This window comes from Castor canadensis, chromosome 1 (genome assembly GCF_047511655.1).
Source record: "Castor canadensis chromosome 1, mCasCan1.hap1v2, whole genome shotgun sequence".
NCBI classification, from domain to species: Eukaryota; Metazoa; Chordata; class Mammalia; order Rodentia; family Castoridae; genus Castor; species Castor canadensis.
Genome location: NC_133386.1, coordinates 91962054 through 91980251, shown reverse-complemented (window position 1 = coordinate 91980251; position 18198 = coordinate 91962054). Strand labels below are relative to the sequence as shown.

At 35.6% G+C, this 18198-nt stretch overlaps 1 protein-coding gene across 1 annotated transcript in view; it reads left to right on the top strand.

Moving 5' to 3' along the window:
• Window positions 1-17386, top strand: part of Elovl4 (ELOVL fatty acid elongase 4) — a 30757-nt gene extending 13371 nt beyond the window's left edge. The window contains exons 2-6 of the mRNA XM_020181933.2: window positions 6709-6896; window positions 8637-8717; window positions 11591-11762; window positions 13013-13140; window positions 15327-17386. Of these exons, the coding sequence (XP_020037522.1) occupies window positions 6709-6896; window positions 8637-8717; window positions 11591-11762; window positions 13013-13140; window positions 15327-15602 (845 nt within the window). The 3' untranslated portion in view covers window positions 15603-17386. The remainder of the gene's footprint in view (window positions 1-6708; window positions 6897-8636; window positions 8718-11590; window positions 11763-13012; window positions 13141-15326) is intronic.
• Window positions 17387-18198: the final 812 nt, after the last annotated feature.

Sequence of the window (18198 nt, the reverse complement as noted above, 5' to 3'; positions counted from 1 at the left end):
TGTGAGTAATAATGAACATTGAGCTCTTACTCTGTGTCAGAGTTCAGACGTATACACTTTCTACCTTATTCCTTGTCATCCAGAAGGCTCAGAGACTAAGTAACTCCTAGACTTATGGAAAGTGGGTCCATATTCAGAGCCTAGAGAATCTACAAATCAGGAAGAAAAGACACCAAAGAGCCTGACTTTCAAGGGGAGTAACTCACATTACTCCTGGAAGATTTGGAGAGGGGCGGGAACAGATGCAGCATGCATGTGTGCTGGGAACTTCCACATACTTTAGTTCATTTAGTCCTCACATATCAACCCTATAAGGTAATTATTTCTCCCATTTAAAAAAGGAAAACAAAAAAAAAAGGAAAAGAAGAGTTGATTCTCTAGCTGTAGATGTCATTGCCTGCCCTGTCCTTTTAGAAACGTGAAGTTCTCTTGGTCTCTGATGTCTTTTTTGTCTCTCTTGGCTTCTCTGGCTGATTTGCTGCCATTTACCCACTCTCTCTCCAGAAGTGTCTCCAGGCTCAATTTTTTTTCATTTTATCAGTCTTTGTGCTCTTTCTCTTGTGACCCAAATTCTGATCTAATTTTTATGGTCGGTGACGCCTCTTGTGTGTTTCCGCCCTGGCAGTTCCTCTGCAGCTCCAGCTGGCACCTCCATCTCCATCCCAAGAGCACCTTAAACAGGAAATGTTTAACATTTACCCGATCATGGCTTCTCAGACCTTCTCCTCTCTAGTTATTGTCTTCTCTTGGATCCTGACTTCCCATCTGTGCTATCCATTAGGCCAGATTTATGAATCTGGGAGCAGTCCTGAACTTTTGTTTTGTTTTCACCGCTCACATCCTTAACAGTCTCCAAATCTGTAGATTTTACCCTTGTAACCTGTACATTGCCTACTCTGTCCATCACCAGTGTGGCCCCCCCGAAACCTGGCTTCCATTATCTCTTGCATTATCATGGTCTCCAAGTCTGGCTGCCTATCAGAATCACCAAGGAAACTTCATGATCAGAGTGCTGGGCCCCAGCTGTAGAGCTGTTGACTGGTAAATCTGGGGTGGGGCCTGGGAATCTGTATTTTTATTTACTTTTTTATTGTGCTGGGGATACATTGTAGCATTTATAAATGTTCTTACAATATATCAAATATATCATACTTGAATTCATCCCATCCTTCTCCTTTATCCCCTCTCTCCTCATTGGGAATCTGTATTTTTAAAAGCATATAATTCTTACACGAGCAGTCTAGCAACAGACTGGTATTTGAGAACCACAGACCTGACTATTTTCCCTGTCTTTTTTTTTTTTTTGTGGTACTGGGGTTTGAACTCACCTTGAGCCACTCCACCAGCCCTTTTTTGTGAAGGGTTTTTCGAGATAAGGGTCTCACAAAGTATTTCCCCAAGCTGGCTTCAAACCATGATATACCTGATCTCTTCCTTCTGAGTAGCTAGGATTACAGGCGTGAGCCCTGGCACCCAGCTTTTCCTGCCTCTTGACCTATCTCTTTCCCCTTCAGTCCATTCCTCACTGCCTCCATCAGTGTTTTACTTCTTGTTTCCGGATGGCTTGGTTTTCTCAGAAGTCTTCATGTATTCTTATTTCTGTGTCTCTTGTCATTCTACTGAGAGTACTTTTAAGTTCCTCTAATTCTGCCCTCTGAAAAAAGATCTTTCTGCCTACTTTGCTTGGCAATTTTTAAATTTCACTAAAACTAAAATTTCACTAAAACTAGGATAAGGAACCTACCCTTCCACATACAGAGGGAAAGACCCAGTGGTTAGAAATTTTCTAAATTTAGATGAGATTTATTTCCCTGTAACTTCTTACTGGTTCTAAATCTGCTCTCTGAAAACAGAATAAATCTGATCTCTTAGTATTTGATGAGCCCTCCTTCTGTTTTCCAGACTAGACGTCATTGGTCACGCACACACACTCACCTGTGGTGTCGTGGTTCCCAAAGCATCCGTGATCCTGGACCAGACCTGCCAGGCTTAGTATTTGATAGAGTGTGAGATGTGGCTTGCTTGAGTATCTCTTGTCATTCTACTAAGGGACCTTTAGTAGGTCTCTTTTCTTTCTTCTAAAGGAATAATCTTTTTGTACCTATAATCTGGAAAAAGGAATGGGAAATGCTGTCCGTTAATATTATTATACGTAATGACTGAATAATGTTAAAGCGGCTGCTGGGTTACACGAGACCTTATTTCAGTTTCTTTAGCAAATCTCCTGCTCTCTCTAAATTTCATTTCGAAGATAAAGGGATCCTTTCTAAAGATGAAATCTTACAGTTCTAGTTTATATAAAGGCCTGTGTGACACTATGAAAGGTGTTATTAATAAGTAGGCTCAAAATAGGAGCCTTTGACACATTAAGATATAATAATCATGTATCTAAACATAGTCTGAAATAAGAATTAAGACAACTTGAAAAACAAGTTTACAAAAGTCAAGTTATATTTGTGCCATTTTTAATCCTTCCAAAAAAGCTTTCCAAAGAGAGAGAATGTCCAAAAATGTTACATGAAACACTCTTGGATCCCGGTACTCTATGATGACAGAATTTGACTTCAGTGGTGGCAGGAAGGGGGGAGTTTCAAAAAACTTTCATTCTTGCCCCAAATAAATTTGTAATATACAGTCTTTACCCACAACTGTTTAGGATTAGGATATTAGCAATACACTAGAAATATATCTTCTGTTCCTCTAATATGTTTGATCTGCACTTGGGTTCAATGTAACTTAAATACTTAATTCAACTTCAAAATACTTATATTTAAACATTTGGGTTAATAAAAATACGGAGAATTTATTATTTTATTGTATTCGAAGGTCATAAAATGCATAAAGCTTTGGCACTCATGATTTTCCTTTACTGTTTTAGCCCCCAACACTTTTTTTGGTTTAAGATTTAGGGAGCTCTGTTGGTAATGGTGTATTTTTATATTATGTGACATCATTGTGATACATTCAGTCCTTTTTAATGAAAAAGGAAACATAGCAGAACTACAGGATATTTGAATCTCATCAGAAGCTCGAAAAGAAACATTGCAAATAAATACAGAAAAACACATGCAATTTGTGGAGCAATGTGAAAGGCTTGATGAAATATCATGCAGGTATTTGGATGGGAGTTGTTATGCCATGGTTTAGGTACTCCCACTTTCATAATAATCACAGGTGGTAGAATTTTTGAGAGCTGCCTGACCCTTGTGAACTGGAAGGGCTAGTCTGAGACATGTGGGGCCTTATATAGGCCGAAAGCAGGGATTTGTTAAGTGATTGCTGAAGGAATGCATGACTTGTATTGTTATTCAGAGGAGCTTGGGCCTGGCTTTCCCTCCCCACTGTAGAGTAAGCATAGAGCCTTGCAGAGCACATACACAGTCATCAAATACTGAGAGGAAGTGTTGTTGACCTGAGATTAAAGTTGTGCCAACACAGAGGGTGATCTGGGAAGAGCTGTAGCAAAGGATTGCTGGACACTGAAGAAGCCTCAGGTGTCAACAAATATGCTACTGGATTTGACAGAAGGGAAATGACTAATATTCACCATCCAGAAATGTTTTGGCACTTGGTAGGCCTTGTAATACAAGAAACCCAAGCCCTGCCTTCAGGGCTGTCACAGGGCAGTGTGACACTGCTACACTGGGACACCTCAGGAGGGGGTGCTGGCAGAGCAAAATGGGTCCCTGACCAGGGCCAGTTTCCTTGATTTAGTTTCCCTCACCTTCAACCCATTGTTACTCCTAATTATTATTTTCAATATAACAATTTTTAGAAGTTAAAATAAACCTAAGGGATTGAGTTTCTTACTACTTAAAAGGTGATCCAGGGATAATGGCAAAGCATGAGTTGGGACATCCTAGAAAACACACATTCTTCCTGCAAATGGGCTGCATCCCAGACGGACTGTATCAGAACCTGCATTTTAACCAGTCTTTCCAGGGATTCCTTTTCTAAGTAAAGCTGGAGATGCCTTCACCTAGTTCACTTTCTCCCCTAAGGTCCTCCGACACAGGGCCAGCCAGTGCTAGAACTCAGCCGGTCTGTTTTCTGGTAGCACTTGCATGCTTCCTCTGACATCTGTATTTCCTCACTTACTCTCCTATTGTCCTTTTTTAGTTTTACATATTGTGAGATCTTCACTCTGTCAGTCATGTCTTTCTTTTCTCTCTCTGTCTCCCTTTGATAGTCCTCTGTAAATGTCTCTGAATGAGAGAATGGTAAAGTATACCACACTATGCATCTTTGTACACACACAAAATACACATACATCTAGAAGAAAGAGCAAGTTGGGCATGGTGGTACACAGCTACTTGAAAGTCCAAGCTACTTGGGAGGCTGAGGCAGGAGGATTACTTGAGCCTTATGGGTTCAACACCAAGTTGAACAACATAGATTATTATTATTTTTAAATGTTTTTAGTCACTTAATTTTTGGCAAAAATTTCAACCTATTTTTCTGCTTCTCAGAATTTTCTTTGAAAAATTCAGTAGGAATCCGGTATGTGGTAAGGGGTGAGAAATAATCCATGATCTCAAATATTAAGATCTCCTTAAAGGTGAATTTATTTTCCTTTCACTGTTACATAGATTATCCCATTAACAATACTAGATAGTATTTGCTGTAGCATTTGTGCAGAAGAATATGACATGATGGCAACCCCTCTATGACCTAGAACAAAGCTTTAGGCTTCCGGAGTTTGTCTAAATCAACAAAGGCCCAAGGAGATCAGTGCCTGTGGTTTTTTAGGAGTCTTTTAAAAAATCCTATTATTGTTGTGCTTGGGGTATACTGTGACAGTTACAAAAGGGTTTACAATATATCTTAGTTAAATTCACCCCCTCCATCATTCTTATTGTGGTCCTTGATAGAAGGATATGGTCATAAATGGATAATTAACATAGAAGCATAAAATGACATTAAAAAAGTGAACAATACTGACAAAATCACAGTGGCCTTTGCCAAAAGTCAGCCACACCATCTTGTAAGTCACATTCTTTTTCCTCTTTTTGGTAAGACTGGGGTTTGAGCTCAGAGGTTCATGCTGGCAAAGCAGGCATTCTACCACTTGAGTCACTTCCTCATTGTAAGACATTTGGTATCTCTTCTTTCAGATGTTTTTAGTTTATTTTAAACTCTGGAATGTATGTGATTTCACCATTGTAGCCATAATCTCCAAGAATGGTTCTTCCTTTATAAACTATGAAATAAAATCAGTTTTTCTCCCCCCACCTCCCATATATGATTTTTTTTCAGGCGCTATCACCTTTGTATTTTGGTTTTGGGGCTTTTTTTTTTTTGTCTGTCTGTTTGAGACAGGGTCTCATTATATAGCCCAGTCCCATCTTGAACTCATTATCCCCCTGCCTGAAACTCCCAAGTACTGAAGGACCTTATCTTTTTAACAACTCTGATTTCTTTGAAACCATAGTAATTACAGCACTTCCTCACTCTGGATATTATTTAACTGCTGTGTTTTTAAAAATCTTATTTTCCATTGACAGTATACAGAAAAATATTATATATAAACAGACACACATTTCTTTCTTTATTTTTTTTTCAGTGCTGGGTTTTGAGCCAGGGTCTCCTGCATGGTAAGCAAGCACTCCACCCCCAGCCCAAGATTAGTATAATTTTAAGTAAGGTATTTTAGTGCTCAGTTATCTAACCCAGAACCATTTTGCATGTATAGTTCTCATAAGCAAGACAGTTTACACAGAGGTTTATTGTAATCTGCAATTACGTTAAATTCATTTAGACTGGACTCTAGGAGCTGGCTAAAGGACATATTTTCCTTTATTTTTAAAAATACATTATTTTTCTCAAAGTAGAATATAAAAATGTTTTGCATGTCCAACAATAGACATTAGATTAAAAAATTAAATGTATCTAGCTTTTAGAAATGTAAAAATTAACATATACTTATATAGTAAAAGATGAATTTTTGTTCATCCCATATTTCATTATTATGCTTGTCTTAGAGATGTTATACTTGTGGCAATAGTCTATTATAAAATTTATTCATGGTTGCATATTTGAATATTATGGAATGTATCAGTCTATGGATATTGATTTATTTTACATAATGTATCTGTTTTCACATATGTAAGTTAAGCACACAAATTATTATTCATGAGGAGTAAAATAGAGGCATGATCTTAGTGGAAAAGTATTAAAAAGTCTTGAATATGCTTACGATCTAGATAAATTCTAGACTTATAGTGAGTATTGACCCAGCCCCTCAGGTATCACTGTACTCTTATTTTCGCTCTCTAGAGAGATTCCAGCAAATGGTTTCCATTGCCCCACACCTCTTCTGTCTAATCATGGCCTACTTTAGGGATGACATAAGCTGTTCGGCTTCCACGCTGAACTGATACGTCATGTGCTTACTGTAGATGACAGTGGTTCCTTAAAATCGTTATTTCCAGTCTTTGAAGTCTTGAGATTAACTTTTAATCTCAAGTTTATCTGCTGTACTTTTGGCACACTTTATCTCTTGTCCTTGTTTCTAAAACATAACAAATACCATAATTTTAAAAAGTTACTTGCAGAAATCAATCTTTTGGCTTTTATACCACTTATTTTTGTTGGTACTCAAGAGCCCCGTACTCGGTGGAATTACAACGCTAAGTTAAACCGTTTTAAAGGGTTCCTTTTGCATAACGTGCTGTTTAGTGACTGTCTCGTCGTTCATTCTCTCTGTAGATAAGCGGGTGGAAGACTGGCCGTTGATGCAGTCCCCGTGGCCCACGCTAAGCATTAGCACCCTCTATCTCCTGTTTGTGTGGCTGGGTCCCAAGTGGATGAAGGACCGGGAACCGTTTCAGATGCGCTTAGTGCTCATTGTCTATAATTTTGGGATGGTTTTGCTTAACCTTTTCATCTTCAGAGAGGTAGGTCTGTTAAGGTCAATCTAAAGTAATTGTCCAGGATTACCAGAAATAAAAAATGTATAATGCTATCATTGTAATCCTGTACCCCAGGATAACTGTTGGGTACACTAAGAGTAAATTTTTGACATTTAAAATGTTAGGATAACAAAAACAGTAGGAAAAAAAAGTAGCAAGCAGAAAGTATAGGATCATTGTTAAAATGGAACTTTCATTCAGAGAATGGATTCTCAAATTACTCTTGCTGTTCTGATGTTAGAAGTTATTTAACTTTTCTTTGCTGCGTTTTCCTCAAGGAAAATATCTACCATCTAGAGTTGCTATCAGAGTGAAATGAGATACTTTTTTCATGGTGTTTGGCACATGTTCAGTTTTCAGGAAACAGTAGCAATTATTTGTTTAAAATCCTTATCAGTTTCAGACTTGGGTAACTGATCAAAATATATAGATATAAATGCCAATTTCAAGTTAAATCCACTTATATGATTTTACTATATTTTGTGTTGGAATGTAAATGAGTTAACTGTCATCCTTGTTTTGTTTTACTTTGTTTTTACTTATTTTTAATCATTTTTGTGGGGCTGGGGATCGAATCCAGGGCCTCTAGCATGCTAGGCAAGTGCTCTACCACTGAGCCACCCCCTGAACCCAAATGAACTGTCATACAGCTGTTGCTCCTAACCATCACATGCCTTCCTGGAAATCAGCAAATTCTCCGTGACATTTTGAAAGGATGTCCTGAGTGCTAGATTGGTACAGTTATTTTTTAAAGCAAGAGTTCTAAGGAAGTTGGGCATGATGGTACATACCTATAATCCCAGAACTCAGGAGGCAGAGATAGGAGGATTTGCCCTGAACTATATAGTAAGACCTATCTCAAAAACAAAACAAAACCAACAATCAAAAGTAGGGTGTAAGGTGTTTGTTCCTAAGACACATCTTAAAATTTTATATGAGCCCAGAGAATTGACAAGTGATGCTAGGAAAATTAATGGTAACCCTTAAAAAAAAAAATCTGTTCTCTGTTGACAGTTTGATCTACAGAATCTCAGCTTGATAAGAACTCTCATTTTCTTTATTTGGATACCTTTACTTACTGTTTAGCTACAGACCACTCTGGATCAAGGACAGAAACAAGTTAAGGCAGGACAGCTCTTGTCTCTGAATCATGGCAACAAAAATTTGTCTTGGTATTTTGAAGTGGATGGAATTGATATCTTGGTCCAAAGATTAAATTGTTTTGTTTTGTTTTGGCAGTACGGGGGCTTGAACTCAGGATTTTGTGCTTGTTAGTCAGGCACTCTACCACTTGAGCCACACCCCCGGCCCTGATTTTTAATTTAGACTTTAGTTATAGGAAAAAAAATTGACATACAATAACTTTTAGAAATTCCAGTGCATTAAATGTGCAGTATGGGGCTGGGAGTGTACCTCTGTAGTGTAGCATGGCCTAGCATGTGTGGGGTCTTGGATTTGATCCCCAGTATGGCAAAAATAGAAAAAAAAAAAATAGAAGTAGCAAATTAATGTTTAATGCATTTGAAAATTTTGTTGTTGCTGTGCTGGGTGGGGGTACATTGTAGCATTTACAAGGGTTCTTATAATGTATCAAATATGAACTTTTTCTAAAGAAAATACTGCTTTGAAAATAATTTTAAAGACTGTATATCAAATAATTGGAAGGCTGTAATTAATGCTGTATATACTTAAACCTTACTCCAAATATTTTTCCTCTTTCTCCAGTTATTCATGGGATCGTATAATGCAGGATATAGTTATATTTGCCAAACTGTGGATTATTCTAATAACGTTCATGAAGTCAGGGTAAGTATGTTAAAACTACTCTTAGTAAGTTTAAGTAGTGTAATTTTATACTCCCAAGACTATGAAAAAGGTATTTTAGTGTGCTTGCAAAATTAGACTGGATTGTTTGGGGTCAATAAACCTCTGCTTTTTTTAAAGCACAAAATTGAAAATCTGTTTTGTATCTTCAGTATGTTCTTTTATTTGGCAGTATGAGAGTGAATATGCATTGAATTACTAGAATGTAGTACGTACATTGTATTTATGAAGTTAAACATAGCATAATTTGTATAGGTATATCTTGGGTCTTTTTTAAACTTGGAGAAAAATCACTAGTAATATAATATTTTATTTTCCAATCACATTTATTAGTAAAATTACCATTTAACATAAGTGGAAGAACTACCAAGTTATTTTATTAAGTATTTAATGAACTCTTATACAGTGGTTCACATAAAAATTAAGTATAATAAAATGTGTTTTTTGTGATATGCAGTTGTAATATATGGTAGCTTACATTAAGAAAAATAGCTTTCAGGCATGGAATATAGTCAATATACCTATCAGTGTTTATCAAGATCCGTGACCAATTTACTTTAATGTACTCACCATTTTATGTGCATGTTTAATGAAAATCACCCCTGTGGTTGTCATGTTGGTTTTATTCACTTAATACCTGTGTACTGAGCATGATACTGTGAGGGGTCCTGAGGACACCAAGGTGAGAAGACAGGAGGTCTCTGCACCTTCACGGAGCTGACATTTTAGTGAGGACAGCAAGGCAGGCAGTTAGCATGTAAAGAAATAGGTAAGAAAATAAAACCCATGATGTGGCTGAGAGAATGAGGAGGTCTACTGAGTTTAGATTTGCTGGCTAGGAAAATTTTTTTTCTGATGACCATATTGCTAGTTATCTTCTTAGTAGAGAAGTGGCATCTTGCTTGATTGAGACAATGGGAGAGGAGAAGTGTCTGACTTGCTTTCTGGGCTGGGGCCTGGGTCAAGCAGTAGAGTGCCTGCCTAAGTTCAAAACTGTCACTCTTACTAATTGTGAGCCTACTCTTCTGACATGACAAACTTTGAGTAAAAAGTGAGCTACTACACAAACTGTAATCTAGGAGGAGAAAGAGCCTGAGCTGTAACAGACTGCGTTTGTAATCTTTTTGCTCCCCTCTCCTGTCCAACACCAGAGCCAATAGAATGAATGCTTTGCTCAGAGACTCAGTTTTGTGTTCACTGTTATGGAATCAAGAAGTATCACTTTTCACTTTGGTGTAGCCTATTCAAAGACAGCTAGTGGGGTTTACAAACTAAGGAAAATTATTTCTTATTTATTTATTAATTAACAATAAATATTAATTTATTATAAACATTAATTTAAATATTTAATATTTTAATATTTATTTATTTAAATATTAAAATATTAAATAATATTAAACAAAATATCAAAATTTAATGTTTAATGTTATAACTATTAATTTATCATATTAATAAAAATAAATATTAATAAGCAAATGATAAATTTATTATTTACTTATTAAAATTCTATGGGAACTGTAGCTAGTGTAGCACAAATGGAAGGAAAAAAATAATACATTGTCTCCTTCCTCCAGGATAAAGTTTTCTGGGTCAAAATGGTTTTAGTTACTTTAAAGTAACATAATTGTGAGTCCTAAGTATAGTGTTGACGTGAGTAAATTATTGCAAGCCCATTTTCAGCTAGTCTTATTATTTTCAATAATATTGCTCAAGCAAATTCACTAAATGATTCTAAACCAATAAATACACAGCTTTATTTTTTTTTAATTTGGCCTCTCTCTTTGTTCTTTATCCACATTTTAAAATTCTAATTTTGGGGAAATGGACTGAAGTGTTGCTCAATTCTAGAATTGAAAATAAAACTAATTAAGATTTTTAAATTAGCACAAGGCCATATGTTTTATTGCCAGCTCTAATAAACAATAAATAAATAAAACAGCAAAAATCCAAAACATGCAAACAAAAACTCATTACACCCCCTAGATGCAGGTATAAAATGAGGAAGGGATCTTCCAATTCTATAACACCTCAGCCTGTCCCTGAATGAATCTGTCAAGCCTCTGACAGAAAAATGTTTACAAATAGATTTCAGTTATGTACTACCTTATTTGTTATTTTTACATAGAAAACTTGCACTTGCTATAAAAAGTTATGTTTCAATTACTGTGATAATAAGATCCTTTGCAAAGTATTTTTAGATATACATACCGAGGTCACCTCTTACTAGATCCTTAATCTCAGCACCATCTGGTGCCTTAATTAGAGCCCAGGAAAAGACTAATTCACGTAAGCAGGATTATATTTATGACCTAGGAAATATTTGGGGTATTTTTGGTTTTGTTTTACCACTTTACAAGTTTTACTATCCAACACAAACTGCTATGATTGGATATCTTGTATGTGCCTTTTAAAGAAGAGGGAAAGACTGACAGTGGCTTCATGAGTTTACTTCCTGTAAATTTGTCTGAGGTATAGTGTAGGTTCTGCACAAAGGTTTGAAATACCTTTATAAAGTAAACATGTTTGTTTCTCTATCAAATTGAAAGCATAGCAATGTGAATGTGTTCACAGCTCAGTATTCAACAATTCCCACACTGTGTGATATTCACCTGTGTAAAACACTGAAAATTCTCTCTAGATAGTTGTTACTGAGTAGAGATAAGTGTTGGAGTCTCTCTTTTCCATCCCCCACCCCCCCATATACAGGCTTAGTTTTCAGACCTACTTAGCCAAAAAAACAAAAAAGATTCAATGTACATTTTTGTGTAATATATTTTGAATCTATTAACACTTTTAGAAGCCCACACAACAGTGTGATTTGGGTGTTTATAGTATGCTTTTCCTTCCTTTTACAGATAGCTGCTGCTTTGTGGTGGTACTTTGTATCTAAAGGGGTTGAGTATTTGGACACAGTGTTTTTTATTCTGAGGAAGAAAAACAACCAAGTTTCTTTCCTTCATGTCTATCATCACTGCACAATGTTTACATTGTGGTGGATTGGAATTAAGTGGGTTGCAGGGGGACAAGGTGAGCAATGTATCTGCATGTATTAAATTATGTAAATACGTTGGCTGGAAAGGAGTGAGAGCCTGGGAGTTTTAATTGGTCTGTCATTTAACTTGCTTTCATGGTTAATCATCCCCATCCATGTTCATTTTATTTTTAAAAATTTCAAAGAAAGAAAAGCTTCAGCTTTCAATCTGTGAATGCTTTTAACACCTAAGAATTTGCTTTAGAGATGAGCATAAACCAAGCCTACATGTAAAAAATAATATTTTGATGGGGAACAGTACTAGTCAGGATCTCTTATCCAAAGGATACCACAACACAACTCAGAGTAATGATTGAACTTCATTCCGAGCTCACCTCTACTCTATTACAGGCCTTACGTGACCTTATTCGTTCTTCTTTAAATGAAATTTTATATAGCATTGTTAGTGTTAAGGAGGGTGTGCATTCACAGTCTGGCCAGCATTTGCTTCCAGTCTTTTCAGATGCCTGTGGATTGAGGATGATCCACACCATTGTCCTCTGGTGGGGTGCAGGGTACAAGTCCCCTAGTGCAGATCACTCTGCTGTTTTCTTTCCATTGTCATGTGCAATGGACAATTTAGGCATTTCACTCCCATAAATTACTTTTAGGGTTCCAATTTAAAACCACACAATTAAAGTCCAACTTGGTAAGCTTAAAAAAATTAGTAAGTCTGAACTGACTTGTTAAATTGCTTTATAACAAGATTTATTATTGTAGTCTATACTTTGATTTAATAAATGAAGGAATATTGATTTAGGCTGACTGGGATATCTCTGTAGATATGTATATACTGAACGTATTGCCCAGTGTGGGTGCTGCTGTCATATTTAAAGCTACGTAGAAACCTAAGAAATAAGTAACATTTGTCACTGGTATTCCTGTTGGCACAGCTGTGACAGTAATGGAACATTTACAAGTCTACTTACGTACTTAGATATACCATAATTTTTCCCCCTAAGAATAGTAGAATTAAAAGCAGTGTAGGCAAGATTGCTATATTGGGGCTTACTTAAGTTCACTTTGAAAGTTCTTGGCATTTGAGCAACACACATTTTTATTTGTCTGATAAAAATCTCAAATCTAAACCTTAAAACTATCTAGCTTAATTTGAGAGAAGTCTTTTTCATTGGTATCACTTTATCTGTACTTAACTCGATTAAGAAAATAATGTGAATTCATGTTTTAGCTCAGTGTTTCATTGCCTAACCACGTTTTCTGCAATCACTTCTTATTTTCTCTAAAGCATTTTTTGGAGCCCAGATGAATTCCTTTATCCACGTGATTATGTACTCGTACTATGGGCTAACTGCCTTTGGCCCGTGGATTCAGAAGTATCTTTGGTGGAAACGATACCTGACCATGTTGCAGCTGGTGAGTCAAATGCTTCTAAAATTTCTTCTGGTTTTCACCAAAATATTTCACTTAAAATATCTGTAAAGTACTAAGTTGCTTTAGATAATTTTCCGTCGTAAAATTAAACTTATCCTTTAGCATAGGCCTTGGCTCTAACCTACATATTCTTGGGTTTGTTGCATAGCCAGCCACTTGCTTAAAAAACTAGACTCAGCACCTATCCCTCGAAGGAAAACATGCTTTAAAAAATACCTGTAGAGTGGATGGTTAAAAAAAACCTCTAAGCACACCACAAAGTATACAGATTCATGAATGACTAGAAAAAACAGTATTTTTTTCCTGGAGTGATTTTTTTTTTTAACGTGAAATTTTTATTTTTTTGTCTTCATCTTGTCCTTGCTTAAATTTTCTGCATTTTCTTCCAATTTTTAGTCCTTGTGAATAGATCCCATACACTTAGAATGTAAAATTGAAAAGAAGATAAGAGATAAGGAAAGGTAGAGTGAAAGAAGGGAGTAAGGGTCAGAGAATATCTTTTAATTCTCTAAAACTCTGTCCTTGAAGAACAGAGCCAGGTATGTTCACATGCTGGTATTCATAGTAGATGCTTTTCAACACCTGCTCCGAGCAGGACTTGTAGTGTCTGAGTGCACCTGTCAGAGCACTGTTCAGAGCTAGGTACTGGCATGTAATCAAACTGAAAATCCAAAACCAAACTGGTAAGTTAATCTCCAGGCTCTAGAATCTATTATAATTTGCTTTAATTATAGTTTGTACAGAGTTTTATCAGTGGAATCACATTTGGAAATATCCATCTCTGCCTTAAGTTGCTAAACAGCTGTCTAGCCAAACAGGAAACACAACTTTTGAGAAACGCTAGGCACGAAGGACTCATTTATAATGAAATGCCACAGGAAGCTTCCTCCAGTTTTTGTATAACAGCTGTTTATACAGTTTGTATAGCTCATTTCTTTCATCAACTAGTGAATGGTCCTCAGAAAATGAAGAGGTGACCAAAACCACTTGAACTATTACATCAGCTTGGTTGGAGCCCCTGGCTCTCCTTGAGCTATACCATGCTCAGATCACACCCTACTACACACCCTTCTGCAGTGGCACAGGTTCTAAGAACCATTGTGAAACCAAAAGCTCTTAAAATTTGGATTTTTGCCATGGGAATTGTAAAAGTTGTTTAATATAAATTTCTGACAATGTGGAATAAGTTATTTTCAATAATATTTAATATAACAGTATTGATAATGATAGTCTTAAAAAAGAAGTTGTAATTGCCCATTCCAAACAGGATGTTGAATTTGTATTTCAAAGCCAGAAGTTCTTATAAGTTAATCATACAAGAACCTTATAGGAATTAATTAACCCTTGTTGTTTCCAACATAAGAATTGCAAATTCTATAATAACAAGGGTTAATTAATACATCAGAATTTAGAATTTAGGATTGGAGGTGTGGTTCAGTGGTAGAGCGGCTATCTAGAATTTAAAACTTTTTATTTTGAGCCTCTGAGTTTTACATTTTTTTCTTTTTAAGAAGTCTTAAAGTCAATGGTAATTCTTTTTGCACTCATTCTCAAACATCTACTAATTGTAATCAGTGTATTAGTTTTTCAAAACCAATTCATTCAGATGAAAATTATCCTGTCTACTATATGTAAGAAATAACTAACAAAATGAGCCATTTTGGTAAGTTCATTTTTAAAGAAATATGTATGTGCTTGCTGACAATTTGGTACAAAAAAATCAGTTCAAAATGTAGGAGGGGAAAAAATTGAACATCATACAATGCTTCTGCTTTACTCTTCTGGGCCATTGATTCTCTCTCATCAGGTAACATTATTCAGCAAATATTCAGATAGTCCAAAGCTAAGCCAAGAATCATATGGGAATCATCAGTGAGCAATAGAAATATGAAGTACATCTCTAATGATAAGACAGACCTTACTTACACAAGTCAATTTCAGATTCTAATGGGAAACTAAACAAAGCACAGCCCTCTGTGGTTAGTGGGATTGAAAGGCCTGTGGAAGGCACCACAAGGAAGTCCTTGCTGAGGGAAGACATTCAAACTATGGCCTTAATGAATTGGAACCAGAATTAAGTTTTTAAATGTTGCAAAATTTGGGCTCCTATAGCATGTAGAAGATCACAATGTTTGCTATTCTGATTAAATGCTGTTTTTGGTTTTTAGGTTCAGTTCCATGTGACCATTGGACACACAGCACTGTCTCTTTACACCGACTGCCCCTTCCCCAAATGGATGCACTGGGCTCTAATCGTCTATGCAATCAGCTTCATATTTCTCTTTCTCAACTTCTACATTCGGACATACAATGAGCCTAAGAAAGCAAAAACTGGAAAAGTAGCCATGAATGGTATTTCAGCAAATGGTGTGAACAAATCAGAAAAACAGCTAGTGTTAGAAAATGGAAAAAACCAGAAAAATGGAAAAGCAAAAGGAGAGTAAATTGAACTGGGCCTTAACTGTGGCTGACAGTGAGGAAATTCCTATGTCATATAAAATTTCAGGGCAACAGAAGCAAAGGAGGGTTTGGGGTGGGGAGAAAAGGCATATGTGCTCTGTGTACTGGTGACCTTTAGACTGACTAAAGTGTTCAATACAATACCCAGATGTTTTATTTATAAAGTTTTTATTTTAAACCTTTTTTTTTTTATTAGCCTTGATATTGTCCAGACCAAAGCAGTCACAATGTGACTTTGGAGACTCTCTTTCTATTCATTGTCCATTTGTCCAATGGGTGAAATTTTCTCATGAATCTAATATTCACTGATTGTTCAATCTGGATTTTAGATGATCACAGAAACACAGTCTTTATGAGTTCACTTTTTGGCTAAATGACCATTACCTACTGATTAAAATCAGTAACCTCACATTTTCTTGTCCAAAGACAGAAATGTGGATGGGGACATTTGAATTTGTGCTTTTGAATTCATTTATTGACCATTGTGGTTGAATCTCTCCACCTCAGAATATACCCTTTTGGTTGTAATTAAATTTAAAAAATCTGCTGATCTCTGTAGACTCTTAGAGGCTTGATGATGATGGTGTTGGTGAAAATAAGAAAGAATAAAATACTGTTTAGTAAAATCCTGTCTAGTGACCCAAAGGTCACCATGACTTGCAGCACAAATCACTGTGGGAAACGATTTTTGTGATGAAAAGGCAGCCTTTGAATACTCCAATACATTATGAAAATTAAGATTATTGTCTGATTAAAACATGAAGCAACTCATGTCTTTATTAATAACATCATAAGATAGTTACATTTATTTGCAGTTAGAATTCCCAGAGTATGTTGATTTTTATCAGGCTTTCCTTGTTTTGATTTGTGGCTGTTACTGATTTTTCATATATAGAAATATACCTACCTCTTCTGTTGGAAAGAACATTTAAAATTAAATAAATTTTAATTTAAAAAATCAAGGAGTCCTCTAATGTAAATTCTAACTTTTGAACTTTCAAATCCACAAGTATTTTTTTTTTGACTTTTTTACAAATAGCATACACCAAACATTTTTGTGAAATTGTCCTTCTCTTTCAGTGTTTTAATTTTGGAATAATATTTCCCATGTGTCTGAGTTTTGCAAAATCTTATTTATTTACTAGACATGAAGCATAGAACTATTTGGGTGCAATATTCTTGACTCCTTGGTGCTAAAGATAGTTAAATTCAGTGCTGATGTTACAAGGTGTTAATTGTTAAAACAGTGAGAGTAGACAGAACTAAGTTAAATTTGCTATTTGCAAATGAAGTATTTCATGTAGTAGAAATGAGCAGCTGGAAATAAAGTGAAAAACAGAATTTGTACCATGTTTTATTACATAGATTAATTTGTTAGGGGATGCCACAGAGGGATCACTATAGAAAGAGAAAATGTGACAAAATAGCATGAATATTTGTAAGTATCTCAACATGTCAAAGACTGCATGTGTAGGATGTATGCTGTTTGTAAAACTATTTCAGAATATTTTGTAAACTATAAAATATTTATTGTGCATTAAAATTATATACTTTTCCCCCAAGGCATGCAGTCATGAGAATTACAAAAAATTCGTGACACATATACAGTAGTTTGGCCTAAGAAGATTCAGCACTGTTGTCTTTGTTCCTCAGTGTGTGATGACTAGAGATTTTTAATCTTTGTGAACATTCTGTACTGATTTTGCAGAGCTATTCATTCCAGGCTACCTGATTTCAGCACAATAAATATATACTGCTGTAGGAAAAATGGTTTTTTTTTGTTAGTTTATTATGATGTAAATTGTCTGCTAGATGTTTATATTTATATGATTATTAATGTTCTAAATTATTTTCAGCTGTCATTTTTTTCCTGCCGCTATTTCCCTATGTAGAAAAGAACTGAAACTACAATTCTAAATTCTTCTTACAGATATAGGAGAGCTCTTCTTAAATTATTCAACCATTCCTATGTGTTTCTTTGTCAAAGATGACTTTAAGATGTGATAAATACAGCCTTTTCTAATTGCTTTCATAATTTCTCCATCAACATGGATAAGTCATTGACTTTACAGATTTGAGTAATATACCTGTATGTATATGTCCTACATATAATTCAGTATAACTCAGTGAATTAGATTGTATCCCCTTTGCAGCAAAACTTTGTCACTAACGAAAATACCATTTTCTTATATAGAAATAGAGAATCCATTAAACATTTGCATATTTAAATATTTAACTAAAAATACCAGAAATGTGGAACAGTGGGTTTTCCACTGTAGTTAGTTCCTCTAGCTCTTCTTTCTTTTTTCTCTATTACTCTTGACTGTTTTGCTGACAGACACTGGCTGATGACTAGTTTCAGTTTTAACAGTATTTATTCTCTCTTTCCACACTCTAGGCATTTGAAAATATTTTTTATTTTTATTGTTGTGCTGGGGGTACATTGTGGCATTTACAAAAGTTCTTATAATATACTATACTTGAATTTGCCCTCTCCATCATTCTTTTTTACCTCCCCCTCCCCAATTCCTGGAATAGTTTCAGCAGGTCTCATTTTTCCATTTAGATACATGTGTACAC